Raw genomic sequence first — 16,316 nt, forward strand, 5'->3', positions numbered from 1 at the left:
ACGTACGCCATGCCGGCACTTGGGAGGTCCGTAGAATTTTAAATTTTTTTTTTTTTTTTTTTTTTTTTTTTTTTTTGGAGGGGGGGGGGGGACTTTTTGATTTGGATTTGGATTTCGGTTTTGATCTTGATCTTGTTTGGTTGGGGATCAGAGAGAGAGAGAGAGAGAGAGAGAGAGAGAGAGAGTCAGGAAGAGAGTTATTTTGTACCGGTATTTGGCGGGTTGACGGTTGCTGGTTTGATCGCGCTACTGATACGTGTGAAGTGGGGCGAGGATGCGGCTTGTCTCATCATCTACCTACGTAGTACGTAGTATCTACTGATTTTCATTCTCATCTTAAAGTTTTTTTTTGTTTTTTTTTTTTTTAAACTTGCTGGTCGGATCTATCATTACATCATCGTAGCTACTGTAGCATTCTCACTCGTCAATTTATCGCCGGCAGATTGCCCCAGTGGGGTATTTACCTACGTGCGGGAAGGCTCGGCTCGACCACTGCGTAACGATCGGGACCGTCTTTCCCTGCTCCTATCCTCATTCATATACGGTATGCATATGGGGGTTTCTAGGTGCCCGTGGTCCAGCCTTCATTCGTAACGGCCGCGCTTGTACGGAGGTGCGACTATACGTAAGGTAGGTAGCTTATCATCGGTATCGGTCGCGTACCTCTTCCCCTGAGCTTGACTTCTCCATCTTCGATCAAGACCAACATCACTTTTCTGCTAGCGAGGAAAGAAAGAAAGAAAGAAAGAAAGAAAGAAAGAAAGAGAGAAGAAGTCTTTCCTATCCCAACGGTCTGTCAATTAACTCTCGGATATTATCGCAGATGGAAAAAAGACTGCAGTACATCGGACGTACGACAAGAAGGCCTCGCTTTGACCCGGCCGGCAGAGCTAGCCGCTGGACCCCTCCTGCACGCCGTCGGCAGTCGGCCGTTGCAGGAGAGGGAAGGCCGTCGTTTCAGAGCCTTGGGGAGGGAGACGTAAGTAAGTATGCATGCCGGGCGCAAGAGAATAAAAGAACCATCACTCTCCTAGGAGGCACGTCTCTGATTTGCCGCCCCTCGATCCCGACGGAACTACACTACACTATATGTACATACAGGCTTGTTCTCTCAGCCCCCACCGCGCTCTCCATTGGCAGAGCCTTGCGTGTGCAGCAGCAAGCAAGCAAGCAAGGGACTCCTCCGGGCTCTCATTTGACCCTTGGGCCCCTTCGTTCTTTCACCTGGCTTATACTGTAGATAGATGGCCCTGTGGTCTACGCGCGTCCCGTCTCGCTGATAGCTGCGAGGCTGAATCGAATGTGCTCCTGTCTTCTGCCATGCCAAGGCCGTGATCAACTAAGCTACGCATGTCAGATGTAACGTATGTACCTATGTATGTGTATGTGTGTACATACCTATAGCCGCCATCAGCTAAGCACGTAAAGCGAAAGACACGATTACGAAGCCCACTCTCGAAGAGGAAGAGCCTGCATTACCGTTTGTCCGTCCCCCTTTCTCTTTTCCAAAGCCGCATCTCCATCTATCTATCTATCTGTCCACTCAGCCATGCCGACGCGAGCAGGGGGAGGAGGAGCAGCATCGGCCGCCGAATCCTCCTCTTCTCCCGCCCGCTCTTAAGCTCAGCTCCGAGTCCCGGAAGCAGAAGTCCCTGCATGCGCATTCATTGCAATGTATCCTCTCGGGGTACCGCGGGATGGGGCGCGGCGCGCAACGTCGAAGTCGAGGCTGTTTATTCTGCCCGCGTAAAAGCGAGAAGAAAGGGTACAGGAATTCGAAAAAGCAGTGAGTGCTCTGTAAGCACGCACGCGAGATTCGGGCCCCCCGCGCACGCATGTATGCATGCTGACGGGAAAGCCAACCGGTATCGTACGAGCGAGCGAGCGAGCGAGCGGCAACAGCTGATGCTCCTATGCCGATGCCGGGCCGCGAAACCTCTCTAGGTAGTGGATGGATGGTATGGAATAGAAGCCGCGTTTTTATGAGATGAACACGAACGAGCCGGCATTTGAGATCTGGTGGAACGCGAGAAGATGAGGAACGGGCGTGCGGAGGTGGAAATACGACCTCTGCTCTGCTCTGGTCTGCGCCGCGCAGGACGAAGTCGCACGAGGGAGGCAATGGACGATCCGAAGCTCGAGAATTAGTCCTCGCCGCTATGCTGCGTCCTACTCTTCCCATCTCTCATCTCTCTCTCTCTCTCTCTCTCTCTCTCTCTCTCTCTCTCCATCTCTCAACGCTCCCGCCAACGATCTACCCATCACCAACCCAACCCGAGCAAGTAAGTCAATCGGTAAGTAAAAGTCAACAACGTAATCAAGCCACGAACAAAGTAAATCGAACACAGCCAAGACCAACCAAACAACCAACCAGACACACAAGGCTAACCAACCACCGAGCCTCGCGCAACTGGGTAGTACGAATAAACTTTCTCTCTCTCTCCCCCCCCCCTCTTCTCCCTCTACTCATCGTACAGAGTACAGATACTAGTGTGCATAACATGGCATGATCGCCACATCCCACGATTGAATTAAACACCTCCAAGTTCGAACCCTCCACCCCCCCCCCCCCCCCCCCGCTCTCAACTCAACTCAACTCAACTCAACTCAACTCAACTCAACCACCACCCCTCCCCTCTTGGACCATCTTGGCGATTCTGCAACCCCCTACTCCGCACACCACCACCTCTTACTGTACACACAACGCAGATCTTGCAAGCTCTCATACTACTACGTACGTAGTCCTTACATAGTTATCCGTACCCATCTCGCATGATTCAAGAGAAAAAAGAGAAGAGGAAGAAGGAGAATGAGCGGTACGGTAGAGGCAGCGCTGCATATGCATATGCAATGCTATGCTATGCGATGCTATGCGGTATTCATCGACATCGACATCTACGTATGCACCTCCGTCCCGCGGTGGTCGTGTACTCCGTATTACCCCGTCGACATAGGTACATTGCAATCGAGCTCCGAGAGATACGGTAGGTCGATTCGAAAGCATAGATAGTAGATAGTAGATAGTAGTAGTAGTAGTAGATAGTAAGTAGGTGCTACTCAGAAACGAACAGACGACCTCGCCCGGCGTGGGACGGGGACAGGCTGAAACATGTCTGCTTGTCTGCTTGTCTGATTGGCCGAGGGAAGGAGAAGAGGCGTGGGGCGTGGGGGGGGGGAGGGAAGACCATGCACCACCGAAGAAGCTACAGTAACTAACTCACTACGTACGTAGTAACTCACTCACTCACGCACCCACTAAGCGAATTCCTCCGCGCAGCTACTACGTCCGTAGTACGTACAGTAGTGCGACGACGGATGCCGAGAGGGGAAAAAATCCCCGAGGAAGAAGAGGATGAGGAGGAGGAAACCCTTCGGTTATCGGAGCGGGCTTGCTTGCTTGCTCGTACGGTACAGTACAGTACGTACTACGGTACTACGAAGTATACCTATCTCTCTCATGCTATAACCCCTTCCGCAGTCCTTAGGTAACTTACTACAGTACCTACCTACCTACCTACCTACCTCCCTTCTTCGTTCTGCATAGCAGGTGAAATAAGGTTTCCCAGCTCCAGCTCCAGCTCCCAGGCTAGCAGGCTAGCAGACGCGAGCTGACCACGGACGGGGATAGGGTATCTGTCTTGAGCAATACTGTATAGGTATAGATAGGTATAGGTATAGATATCGATATCGATATACTTTTATAAACGCACTTTCAATACTTACTGTATATACGTAGTACAGTACTACATTAGCCCAAGCCCAAGGCCGGAGCGAGCGAGGGAGGGGTGGACCTGGGAGGTGGGAAGCACGTACGTGCGTATTGTGCGTACGTATTGTACGTATCGAGAATAATAAAATGAAAAAGGAAGATGATGATAGAGATAGAAATAATGATAGAGATAGAGATAGAAATAGAAAGGAAAGGAAAGGAAATGAAATGAGATGAGATGACTACCTTGGAGAGAGAGGGCCGCGAGCCACGAGGGCGCAAGGAACCTGGTGCCTGTATGTATGTACTGTAGGTAGGTAGTGTATCCGATGATACTTTTTCCGAGAGGGAGGGAAGAGAGAGGGAGGGAAGAGAGAGAGAAAGAGAGACAGGTAGATAGATAAAGCACCCTCTAGCTGAGCTGTCCGCGTAGATAGATACCTAAGGTAGGTACCTATGCAGCCTTACCTTACCCACCTCACCCGCCACCGTACCTCCCACATACCGGTATACCTACGTACTCGCCTCGTTCGCACAGCACAGCCTATAAATAGTACTTAAATGAAGTACCTACCTATGTAACGCCCCAGCATGCCCTACCCCGAACCGAGCGAGTCCCCAGCTCCCAAGAGTGGGAATAAAAAAAGGGAAGGAAGGAGAGGTCGCGGTCGCGGTCGCTGATACCTAAGTACTACGTAGGTAGGTACTTCTTCTCCGCTTGCCCTCCCTCCCTCCCTCCCTCTCGGCTGAGAGAATTAATTGAATTGGATTGCGTCGATACCCATACGTGAGCTCACGTAAGCGAACGGTATGGGGGCGGGTGGAGAGGACGTACCGCTACTCTGCGCTGGGAGTAGATATATATAGATATATATATATATATATATTATTTCTCTTACAACCTACCGGTGCTACGTCTTGTCGTGTCTTGTCTTGTCTTGTTCTACCTACTTGGGAGCTGCGGGACGCGCATTCGAGAGAGGCAGTTGCGCCGAGGGGGAAGAGATGAACAAGATAAAAATGCCTGCTGCACGGTATTATTCCTTCTTCTCCCCCCTTTTTCTTTCTCGTTCTCTCCTTCGTAGGACGTCCAGACGTCTATCCTCCCCGACTCCGTATACGACTGTACATCCTCAGATATGTTTCGTCTGGATTGGAAACAGGCGAGGGACGCGGGGGCGCTCGGCTGCGTCGCCACTTCGAAGCGCCGACCCGACTACCGACTACCGACTACCGGTAGGACTGCGGAAGTCGATGTGTACCGGTACATAGTACGTACATACAAATAAATAAAATACAGCCCGTATGTCGTCATGTCTTTTTACCCGCACCCCCCCTTCCCCCCCCCCCTCCTCCCAAGCCGGAGCCGGTTTCGCTTAGGCGTGTCAGTCAAGTCGGTCGTCGGTTTCTGTTCTCTGTTAGTTTTCGGCGCGACGCTTTCGTCTCCCCTTGTGAAAAGTCTCTTCTCTTCCCTTCAATCCTTGGCAGTGCCCGCCGCCGCCTGTCTGGAAGCGAGGAAAGGTTGTTTGGGTTGTTTGCCTGGCCACGTGAGGTCTGGCTGGCTGGCTCGGCTCGATTTCTGCATGCGGACTCTCTGTCCGTGAGGCACATGGGGAATGGGATGTACCGGTACGGTATTTGATTGCGGATTGCTCGCTGGTCAACAATCAGGGAGAGATAGGGGAAAGGGGAGGGAGGAAGGGAGGAAGGGAGGAAGGGAGGAAGGGAGGAAAGGCTGGCGAGTAATTGATCCGGCGGTGAGGACGCAGCTACTTAGCTCGAGGGCAAAATCTACTACTAGGAAGCTGGGAGCGATGCGTAGGTTCACTCACGCATACAAGTACATACTACTATCATTACGCCTCAGGACCTGCTGGCTTTGGGCGGGGATCTCCAGACGCTGGTGTCCAGTCAATGTTGACAGTAGTGGTGGTGGTGGTGGCAAGTATAGTTAGTGTGCGTGCAGAAAGCAGTGTCCGTGCAAGAGTCAAGTAGGTCAAGTAGGTCAAGTAGGTCAAGTAGGTCAAGTAGTGCAACTTACTGTACAACTATCTCCATGCTGCAGCTTCGACGCGACGAGCTACAATTCTTGACTCTCATTCGATGCAGTCAAAATCAAAACTCAGACCCAGAATCGAGAGCCAATCTGAAACCCAGCTGCGTGCTCCAAGCTCCGAGCCGTCAGCATCCAGCATCCAGCATCCAGCATCCAGCGTCCAGCGTCCAGCATCCAGCACCCAAGCCACATCTCCCCCGCACTCCAGACGCATATACTTCTGGAGGAAAGCTAAATATGACGCTGGCACCGCATCTTGCATCTCCTCTGCCTGGGGTCTGTTCTCACGGCGCATCGTCTCCGCAGAGTCTCGTCTCGGTTTCGCGAATGCGGGGTGCTTGGAGATGTGAGACTCGCCAACCCGGCATCCGCCTCACATTCTGTCGTACTACGTCCAAAATCTGGGGAAGCTGATGGAGGGGGCGAGTATCACGAGTTGAGACGCCCGGCCATCAGCTACCGGAGGTGTCTTGCTCCCACGTGGAATGGGAATGGGGGTTGCGTGAACGAACTGCGGATCGGGCTCCTATCGGCAGTGCCACTCAGACACTTCGCTCTTGTGAAACCATTCGAACGTTATATATAAGACGCTGTTTCTTGTTCGCCGCGTTATCAGCGGTTACGGTGGGGTCGTTGACCAGATCTTGGGGGCTGTGAGATTGGTTGTGGTCATTGTTGTGGTCGGCGCTGCTGTCGTGTAACTGTTGGTGTTCTTCGCTCCTTCGGTGGGCGGTTTGGCCAGGCTAGAGGAGGAGGCCGTTTCTGTACAACGTTGCATTCAATCGCTACTCGTTAGAGTCTTCCATTCATACAAAACAATTCTGTCTATCGCTGAGGGTTTCGGCGTCGCAGCTCGTCTGCCAAGTTCGTGAAGAGGCTGTATTTCAAAGCACGCCGAGTCCTGATAACCTGCGACTACGGGTAGACGGACGACATAGTTGGGAGTGCAGCGCGTTGAGTCTCATAATATGTATGCGTGAGTCGTCATACGCAGCTTTTCTTGGTGTACGGTTAGATAAGTGTGATAGGGAGACTGACGACGATCGGAACAAGGGATAGCTCAAGTCTTACGATAACGACAATGATGCATTCACATGGCAGCACAACCCCGACACGAGAGCAGCTACTGACAGTAAGCAAGACTCGTCGATCACTTCCATCTTACGGCTTCCCACATCCCACTCTCCCTCGAAGCTCACACCTCCCTTTCCATTATCGCTTAGTTGGCATCCGTCTCTTCCTTCGCCAAGGGTCACTAGCGCATATACCGAACCTCCAAAGCTCCCTACGAAGAGAGTTCAGGGTCCAAAATAGGCTTTGCAGTTCATGTACCTGTCTATAGGGCCGCTGTCGAACGAAGCACTTCTTACTCGTGAAGGGTCCAGCGACCAAGACAAGCGCCCTTCGAATCAGAAGTCTCGATCCCGTCCAGCGGCACGAATGCTCCCGCCGCCGCAGCTGATGGCTCAGCGCCGTTCAATGCTAGCCTCTCAACACGAGCTTGCCAAATCATCCATGCTGCAAGAGGAAAGAGGAAAAAGCCGCCGCGTTCCTCTGTCCAGGATTGTGCATCTCCGAGGACGTCGTGGACTCCCCTTGCCCAAAGCATCCGAGGTTCTCGCTCGACCAACAAGCAGACGCGGTGCTCAGCCCAGCTTTCTCCCTTGGAGGGTCCGTACACATCAATACGACTCGTCCTTTCGCCTCTCGCTTCATCTGTTTTTTTTTTTTTTTTTTGGTGGCGAGGGGTGGGGATTTGGTGTTGTAGATTTTGTGGCAACCCCCCTCCTCCCCCTCCTCCCCCTCCTCTTCCACCCGCGCCATATCTCCATGGTGCGTAGCACATATCCATAAGTGGAGCTTGATCTCAGGAGGAGCCCTCCGTACCAGCGGGGGCGTATCGAATGAGCAACTTCCCACTTGGGGGGAGATGGTGGGTAAGACAGGTGGGGGGTTGATGCCCGAGATAAAAGGGCTCTGCGTCAAGCGACGCCGGCATCGCAATAGAATAAGGAAGATCTTATTAGTATCCGGCTTATGTTTTTTTTGGTCGCATGACTTTGGTGTGTGGAAAGGAGATGTGTAGGGGAGGGGTTAATCTTTTGTTCTGCTCTGTTCTGTTTGTGGTTTCTTGATGCTGTGCGCTTGTTAGTTACACTTGACGCTATGCAATCAATATGCGAATAAAGAGAGCGAGATCGGGCTCAGATCTACTGTTCACAAGACAGTCAAACCTTGTGATCTGTTTTCTAAGATATTCACCTACAATGCTTCGCTCTTGGTGCACCTTCCAGTCCATGTTTATCATAATTACACTTTAATGCTTGATACTCCTAGCGTCTAGATCAAGCTTCGACTAGATCTTACTTTCACCTTTCACCACACGAAATAGAGCTACAGCTTTTCTTATCGTCAAACCTAGGTGACTAATCTGGGTAACCATTCCACTTGTATGAAAAGCTTCTGTCAATGCTTATACTCGCCACCATTTGGCAGTGCTTCTGGCTCAAGCCAGCTAGCTAGCTGTAAGCTTCCCTCAGATTCCCTGGGCACCAAGAAGTGCTTCTCATCATGACCGCGCAGAGCGACGACTAGGACGACCGTGGCCCAGGGGTGAGCTCCCCCCGACAAAAACATACATCGGAAAAATTGGGAAGTGTGGGAATGTAGACAGATACTAGGTCACGTGACTAAGGTAGGTACGCCGGCCTTGGCACCAGCATATAGCGCTCCCTCCCACCTAGAATAGCTTCCCTCCTTCAGACCCCACGGATATACTTTGGTACACGGATTACTTGAGTATAGTTTGTACTTCCCACCCCCGGTTTGCCTGTGCAGCCGACAGGAAGGTAGGCCACATGGACGGACGGCCAGCCAGCGACTGACTGTAAGGCTCAGGGCAAGACGCCTTGTCATTTATGTAAACTATCTGCCCTACTCCTTTCGTAGGATTTCGATCTACCATGTTTGCAACTTGGGATGGCTAACAGAACGGTAGTGGTGCTCCAGCAGTCTATCTAGAACTCGAAACCCGATTAGACAGTCCTTACTTATATTGGCGTACTGCTGCTAGCGCGCTGTGTCTAATTGTCCCGCCAGCAGGGATGAAACATACTGAAGAATACAATCGGTTTTCTCTACTAGGTCAGAGGCAGATATTGTGTTGTTGTCCTCTAATCAGTGGATTTCAGTGACTCTCCGACCTGGGGACGCCCATTACAACCACAACCAAGGGTTTCCAAGATACTCCGTGACGTGCACAGTGTGCCTTGCTGGCTCTTCTTTGTCCCAATAGAAGAAGCTTGGAACACATGCTAATGAATAGATTCGAGTAGCCCTTCGACCCGGTGACGCTATTACAACCCTGGGTTTCCAAGATGCTCCAGGACGTGCAAAGTGTGCGTCGCTGGTTCTACTTTATCCTTATGGAAGAAGCGTGGGTTACGATGTTGGAGAAAGTGTCTTGAACATTTGCTACGGAAGGTTAAAGGGTGGGCATAGATTATTACCGATATAAAGGAGGGGCGTAGGAGTAAGTGTCTTCTTGTCTTTACCTTTTCAATCTGTTTGTTAATTGATTATTAGTATCACTTGCACTACGCGGAGTCTTTACGACTATATGAACAAATTCAGCATATTTAACTAGCAAGCCGGACAAGTACCTTGCCAATTCGAAGTACAATGGTTGGCCGGGTGTCTTTATTCGGAGCGTGACACTATAAGCTGCGCTCAAGACCACTTCGCTGTATAAAGGTTCCGCAACGAGTTACGAGAAATCCTCATGCACATATAATTTCTCCGTGTGAATTTTAAGCCACAGATGCGGAATGGCACATGTTCTTCGCGATCCCGTCAAACAGCGAACTCGGCCCACGTCGCCGCATCCAAGGTTCCCTCCCTTCTTAGTCCCGTCCGACCGGACCCTCCTAGGAAAGCAACCTTCGGTCCTGATAGACGGATTGACCGCAGAGACCATTCCGACAGCTTGAAGGCAAGTCTCGCTCTCGTCTCTCTCGCGACTCTCTCGCATGGATCGACAAATCGATCTCACGACCCGGATTTCCATTCGGAGAAAGTGCATAATCGTTTATCTGAGACTTCTCCCAAGGCAAGAGATACGGCACCGCAAGCGCTAGTCATCAAGGCTGACGAGGTCCGAGAATCACAAAGGCACGGGCCGGGCTCGATGGGGGGGGGGGGGGGGGGGGGGAATGAAGCGGTCACCAGGTTCTCGCGCGTAGATTATTTGCACACTGGCGATGGAAAAAGCAAACTTGCTTGATTTTTTTTTCAAAGTGCGGCTCTTCTTCACGGCATATCTCTATCGTGGACCGATGCAGAAAGGGGGGGGGGGGTTTCTTTTCTCTTTTCTTTTAACCCTTTTTCCGAGCTTGCTTAATGAATAACTCATAACTCACGAGAAAAATATTGTACGTCGCGATTTACTCATGAGTTACTTTAGGCAGGAGCCCTGAGCTAAGTCGCGTGTTGGTGCTCATGCTAGCGCCAGGGGATTTCGATTTATACCCTACCCTACCCTACCCTACTCATCTTCTCTCTTCTCCTGCTTCGCGCTCTACATCTCGCCATGTTGTATCGACTTATCGGAACGACGAGAATGCGCTGGATGGATACCCGCTGTGCCTCCTGAGGGTAGCCCGGAGCCCCGCTTCGATACACATCTTGTGCAGGTTTTGGACCAGAGCAGACGCCGTGCCGTCACTGTGCAGTCTGCCGTCGGGGATGTCTGTTGAGTAGTACTCTCCCTCCCCCGCCCTTTCGATTGAAAAAAAAAAAAAAAAAAAAAAGGATCCCGGCTCGGTGTATACGATCGCGGTCTTGAGCTCTCCGCCTTCGTCTTCTTTTGTAAGCTCCTAAGGGTACCCAAGAGCTTCGAGGGATAAGTACCTTTGTAGGTCCATGATTACTCGAGCGTCGTGGCAAGCCTCGTAAGTATATCGTAGCGTCTAAAGAGGATTGACCTTGGTGACTGGATGAGGAGTAGGGGATATCTGTTCAGGTAAGCGCACCTAGATCGACTTATTGCCCGTTCTTATTTTGGGTCGATGAAAGCTGGTTAGAATTGTATAAAGACATTTTCTTATACTCCGCCCTCGCATCCAAACCGCAGTCCTACGAGCATCACGTAGCCATCATGGCGAATACTCTTAGCTATCTAGCCGTCAGGTTCGCGCCTCCTTGGATTCCTCACTGAGCACCGAATAGATGTCCTTGTCAGTGAGCTAAGACATACGTAGCAAGAACCCGAGATCCGACCACACAACCAGAATGGAGCCTGCATCCCATAGCCTACCCAGGAATCTTGGAGAGGCGGCTCTCTTTCGGGATTGTTACAATGATGCGGGACGCACATATGATTCCAGCAGACAGAGAAACCAGACTCCGGAGAACGGGAAACGGACCACGGCTAGGCCACTGATGCGTGCGCTCCACCGCAGCGTAGACAAAGGCGAACGAGCTGCGTTGGCCCTCGACCGAGCTAGGTCAGCATCGAACGGCAAGGGAGCAACAGCCACCCAGGACAGAGGTCCCCAACCGAGTCGTCAGAGAGCCTCTGCCCGTTCCACTGTCAGCCGTGATCCGATCGATCCCCTTGGGCACCGAGGGGGTATGCCACTCACGACGATCAAGGAGGTCGACCTCCACGAAGACGACACGGAGAAAGTTGACCATAGAGACTTCTCCGTTTTTCGCAACCTCTGCTCCAGGCAATCTGAGACGGGTGCAGAATCTTCTAGGCACCAGCAACGGTCGTCCGAAATCGTTGCTCGATGAGAAAGAAGACGAGAGAGAGTATCAAGACATTCCCTGTACCGACCACCACACGGGTGTGGGATGCCTGCTTCACAGGCCACTACGCCGGAACGATCAGAATCCAAGGACGACCGTGGGCAGGTCATATCTCCCGTTACATATTCCCCCATCTGCGATAGGGCCCACTGATTGCTGGCCGTGGTTGAAAGAGGGGAGCACCTCGTCAAGTACTACAACTCGTATTGGAATGGGTCATCTCCTGCCATGGAGCACGTGGAGCATGGAGAGATCATGAACCGGTTCGTGGCTCTGCACCGAGTGAGTGGAATTGGGTCTGGATACCGCCACGGCTTTGTCACACGTCTGCCGGTCATGCCCACAGCAGCTTCACGAAGACAACGGCGGTGTGTATCTTTACACAACGTGTCATACGAAACGCGGTCATTGGATCCTTCCCAGTTTCCAGTACACCCCCATGACCTCCGTTACAAATTCGGGAGGGCGTTGCTGCGGTTGACGAAACGGGATAGTGAAAAGATCGAGACTATGTTGAGGTCGTACGAGGTTGCCAATGTACTCGAGATGTACATTGGGTAGATTTAAAACTTTGATCTGAATACCGTGATCATTATATAGGCACCCTCTTTAAAAAATCTCTATATAGTTTAGTCTTGGAACGCGCTCTAGCGATTCCGACCTCGAAAACACCTCGAATACTTTATACCTTCTGTATGCTTTCGCGGACGCGCATACCCGCCCCTAAGAAAACTGTGAGCACCCAATCGCTCGCCAACTTGTCCCATCCATTCAGAAGATCACACTTTACGGTCTGGTAGTTTATGAGATTTTCCAGAGATGAGGTTCGGTCAGAGGACTCATGAAAGGGGTACAATAAAATTATACAACTTCTTATGCCTTTTGGATGACGTTGAACCTTGATCAGCATACTGGTTGCCCTTCAGCCGCTTGCACTCCATCACTTTCAGAAATATAGAAATAGAATCAAAAATTTAGCTTGCCCCCCAAGATTCAAGCAACAATGAAATATACGTCTTGTGGAATCCTTCAGATATCCTCACTTCGCTGGTAGATCTTAACCGAATTTATGAGCCAATATGCATCGTCATATGCACTTGGGACATTCGCAACATACTCCTCGCAGGTAGAGTAGCCTGTCTTGGATGAGCAGTCTGTCCAATCCGTCCAAGCTTTACCACCTGCTGCGGCACCACAGAAAGTTGAGTCGAAGAACTATTACATTGATATGAGCTTTGATCTTCCTGAAGACCTAACACACCAAAAAATCTTCAGACTTCACTTACCACAGTCTGCGGCGGAAAAGCCGCGTTGACATCGCAATCGCCGTGTCGACTATCGAAATTGGCAGTCGGAAGACCCCATTTCCCTGGGTTTGGCTTACCGGCGGTAATATCTGCTGGAATCGAGTCTCTGGGGAAGAAGAAGATCTTGATAAATCTGCTCGCCCACTGCATCGCATAGACTCCGCCACCTTGGGCATTGAACGACGCGCCATAGCTTCCACGACCGGCCTGAACGCTACAACCAGCACCAGCACGAAGATTGCAATCGTAGTTATCGTTATTGGGAGTTCCTGTTTGTAGCCTTGCCGGTGATTTGAAGGTACAATTGAGGCTCGTATGAAGCGAGATATAGTTTTGCGTGATGTCGTTGAAGCCTTCCAGAATGTCTATTTCGCCGTAGTTGTCCGGATCGCCCGCGTTGTAGTTGTGAAATGACCAGCTGTAGAGATACAACGTCAGGACTGCTCAAAAGACAGGCTGGAGGGTTGGCTTACAAGGAAGGCCATATACCGCAGTCACTACCCGGCATGTGCTCAAAGTCCCCAATCAGCAGTCCATGCAAGAATTTGTCCTTGCTCTCGAGCCAGATGCTCTTCCGACCAGTAGAAGAGGTGGAAATGACGGATGTGTTGTCAACAGTCATGTAGACTTGGTTCCCAATGACTCTAGTGAGGTTGAGGGATAAGGAATCCTCGAGAGATTGGTAGTCGACGAATCCTTTCGTGGGATCGGGGAGCTGGACGAATAAGACAAGTGCAGATAGATCTTGAGGTCTCTACTTACGTCTTCAAAAGTGAAGCTCGAATACCAATTGGTGAAGTTATAGTCATGTACCAGCGTGTAGCCTTGGGCAGCCCTCAGCAGACACAGGAGGAGCGCAATAGCGTGGATAGGAGCCATGGTGGAGTGGTGCGAAAAGGGGGAAGACAATTATGAGAGGTTTTGTTGATATAGAAGAGGTACAGAACGATATGTTGGACTGAGTCGGTGTATTGCTAGAATTCGAGTTGTTGAAGGTTAGAAGTCGACGAAGGTCAAAAGCACGTCATTGTTTTTTCCCGCTTGGCATTCGGCAAAACCCGACAAGGAAGGAGCGCCCCAGATCTAGTCGCCAGGGCTACTAGGACGGAAAATGATTTTTCTGTACGATCCTGGGGATGAGATCGCCATGAGGATCTCAATCATGTATAGTATTTTAGACTTGTATATAGATAAGTCATCTCGGCCCTTGGCCAGGCTCCTGCATCGAATCACTACGTCCAAGCTTGCTAGTAAAGAAACAAAAAGTCTCGACGGATCCATCGAGAAAATCAGCCCACGAATTTCACTTGAAATTCGCATCCTACGGCACGCATATCACAAGCTTTGCATTAATTTACGCAATACAATAACATCACAACTTTCCACTCCGCTTAAGACCTTCAAACATTGCCCATGCAGCCAAAGCCTTCGCATCTCTAGCAGCCTCGCACCACAAGTCTTCCAGCTTGACGAGCTTGAGTGTTATCTGTAGCCCCAAGTCAGCCTTCTATAAGCTCCAAGTAGAAATTGAAGAAAGGACTGGAAGGAGACGCATGCCTTCTCGCCTTCGCTCCTCAAGCCCGTCAACTTCCCCGACCACTCCTTCAACTGCCCCCGTGGAACCCTCTTCTCATGCAAAAAAATCGGGATATACTCATCACAGCCCCCAGCACTCGGAAACACCGCTCTCGGGCAGCTTTCCTCTCCATGCTTGTCCTCCGTAATGGTCAACTCACTCATGTTGATCAACTCCCCCTCCGGGATCTCCAAGCCGATTTCCTCTTTTATCTCTTTCGCCGCAGCCCCTGTGAAGGTACCATTATCTACCATGCCAGCGGGTAACTCCACGAATTGCAGCCCCCCCGTCGCAATACGGCTTTGCACAGTGAGGATCACGTGTTTCTCCGCCTGGCTATCTGCAGGCAGGTCATCAGGCTGGAGCAGGACCATCATACCGACAGAAGCGCCACGGAGGAAGATGGCGCCAGGAAGGGACTCGCCGGAGGAGTTGGTAATGTTCGCGACGATCTTCATGAAGCCGATTCGTTTGCCGAAGCGGTCGATGGCTTGAATCTTGATGTCCCGTAAGACGTAGGGGCTGCTGTGGTAGGTGTGCTGCGGGCTGCGTTGGAGAGCCATGTTGGACTGGAGGGTCTTGATCCAGTTCTGTCAATTTCTTAGCAGTGCGGATTTTGAAGGGAAGAGGGGGTCTCTCGCTTTGAAGGCTGGGAATTCGAGAAGCTCATCCTTGGACAGGCCGTCGATGAGCTTGACTGGCACCTCTGTGCCTGGAAGTTTGAAAATATTCATCTTGTTCGTGCAAGGTCGTTTAGCTAGATGAGGAATGGAGTTCGCCAGGCGTATGCTACGACGCATTCATAGGCAGAGTTCGACGTTGTTGGATTGACCAGTACTCTTCACGCGTTTGTATGAATGTAAACCTTTTGCGCCTAAGGTAAAGATCACTCGGTGAAGAAACGTGTGTGACTAAATCTCGACGGCAAAATTTCTTGCAAATAGATTGTGAAGCTAATGAGAATCCATTCAAGCTTTGATAAGTAGATCGGCTGCGACATAGGATAGATGTGTATATCACGTGATCACACCACCAGGATGGGCAGTCTAGCGTACTCTCCACGCTACTTGCTGGCTTGGAATGCTTGAAGAGACTGTCCTGTTTGTTGTCCCCGGAACTTATAGCTTTAAGTTTATCACGCATAGATCTATATATATATATATTGGCATATTGACCTCCTAATCTGCATACCTCGGCCGGACAGGCTCTCAGCTTACCAACTTCCTCACGGGCAGAATCAATCAGGAGGTGGATGGCCTTAAGGATTCAAACATCTTATCAAAACCACAAATTAATTTTTCAAAGAATATTAAGAATATTAAGAATATTGAAACCAAGGTTTTCGACAATACTCATCTCAGATAAAAGGCATTATCCATAAAATCGAGGGAAAAAAAATCCAGAGTTTTAATGGATATGTTACTCTGGTTTGAAATAAAGTCTTCTTCAGCCTTCACAGTCAACAAGTTACAGACCTAATCAAAACTTTAACATACTTCTTCATTCTAAATCTCAACTCGTCATCAGGCACCGCAAACGTAGCACTGAACCAGCCCAACTCTTCGCTCTGAACAGCCTCCCCAGTATGCACCCATTATGCATCATCCGCCACGCCCATTTTCTCTCTCCCACCAATCTTTGTTCTCTCATGAACCCCGAGAGGTTCAGCAGATAAATTGTCTATAGTCTCTGTCATTTGTTCAGCCAGCTTATCATAAAGAGCCAAATGCGGTAAATATACGAAGGTACATAGGGTGTTTTCAGCTCCTGCTGCAGTTCCACATCAATCTCAGAGAAATGAGCCTCATCGTCATCAATTTGAAGTATCAAGCTCTCAACGAGCGGGCTGGAAGAACT

General features: G+C 50.5%; 4 protein-coding genes across 4 annotated transcripts; 2 read left to right on the top strand and 2 right to left on the bottom strand.

Moving 5' to 3' along the window:
- Positions 1–8,869: 8,869 nt before the first annotated feature.
- L3040_000753 (uncharacterized protein) lies at positions 8,870–9,388 on the top strand (the record flags this gene model as incomplete). The annotated part of the gene is made up of 4 exons (XM_066155291.1): positions 8,870–8,909; positions 9,101–9,201; positions 9,267–9,297; positions 9,351–9,388. The coding sequence occupies 4 exons, from the start codon at positions 8,870–8,872 to the stop codon at positions 9,386–9,388; spliced, it is 210 nt and encodes a 69-aa protein (XP_066013325.1).
- Positions 9,389–10,920: 1,532 nt separating this feature from the next.
- L3040_000754 (uncharacterized protein) lies at positions 10,921–11,561 on the top strand (the record flags this gene model as incomplete). Its single annotated transcript, XM_066155292.1, has 2 exons — positions 10,921–10,952; positions 11,024–11,561. The coding sequence occupies 2 exons, from the start codon at positions 10,921–10,923 to the stop codon at positions 11,559–11,561; spliced, it is 570 nt and encodes a 189-aa protein (XP_066013326.1).
- A 1,044-nt stretch (positions 11,562–12,605) lies between these two features.
- L3040_000755 (uncharacterized protein) lies at positions 12,606–13,762 on the bottom strand (the record flags this gene model as incomplete). The annotated part of the gene is made up of 4 exons (XM_007288146.2): positions 12,606–12,791; positions 12,863–13,301; positions 13,357–13,598; positions 13,646–13,762. The coding sequence occupies 4 exons, from the start codon at positions 13,760–13,762 to the stop codon at positions 12,606–12,608; spliced, it is 984 nt and encodes a 327-aa protein (XP_007288208.2).
- Positions 13,763–14,255: 493 nt separating this feature from the next.
- On the bottom strand, positions 14,256–15,193 carry L3040_000756 (uncharacterized protein; the record flags this gene model as incomplete). The annotated part of the gene is made up of 3 exons (XM_066155293.1): positions 14,256–14,369; positions 14,441–15,049; positions 15,101–15,193. 3 exons carry the CDS (start codon positions 15,191–15,193, stop codon positions 14,256–14,258), a joined length of 816 nt encoding a protein of 271 aa, XP_066013327.1.
- Between the last annotated feature and the right edge of the window lie 1,123 nt (positions 15,194–16,316).

The sequence above is a fragment of the Drepanopeziza brunnea genome (assembly GCF_022702325.1).
Source record: "Drepanopeziza brunnea f. sp. 'multigermtubi' strain 214-2 chromosome Unknown ctg1, whole genome shotgun sequence".
NCBI classification, from domain to species: domain Eukaryota; kingdom Fungi; phylum Ascomycota; class Leotiomycetes; order Helotiales; family Drepanopezizaceae; genus Drepanopeziza; species Drepanopeziza brunnea.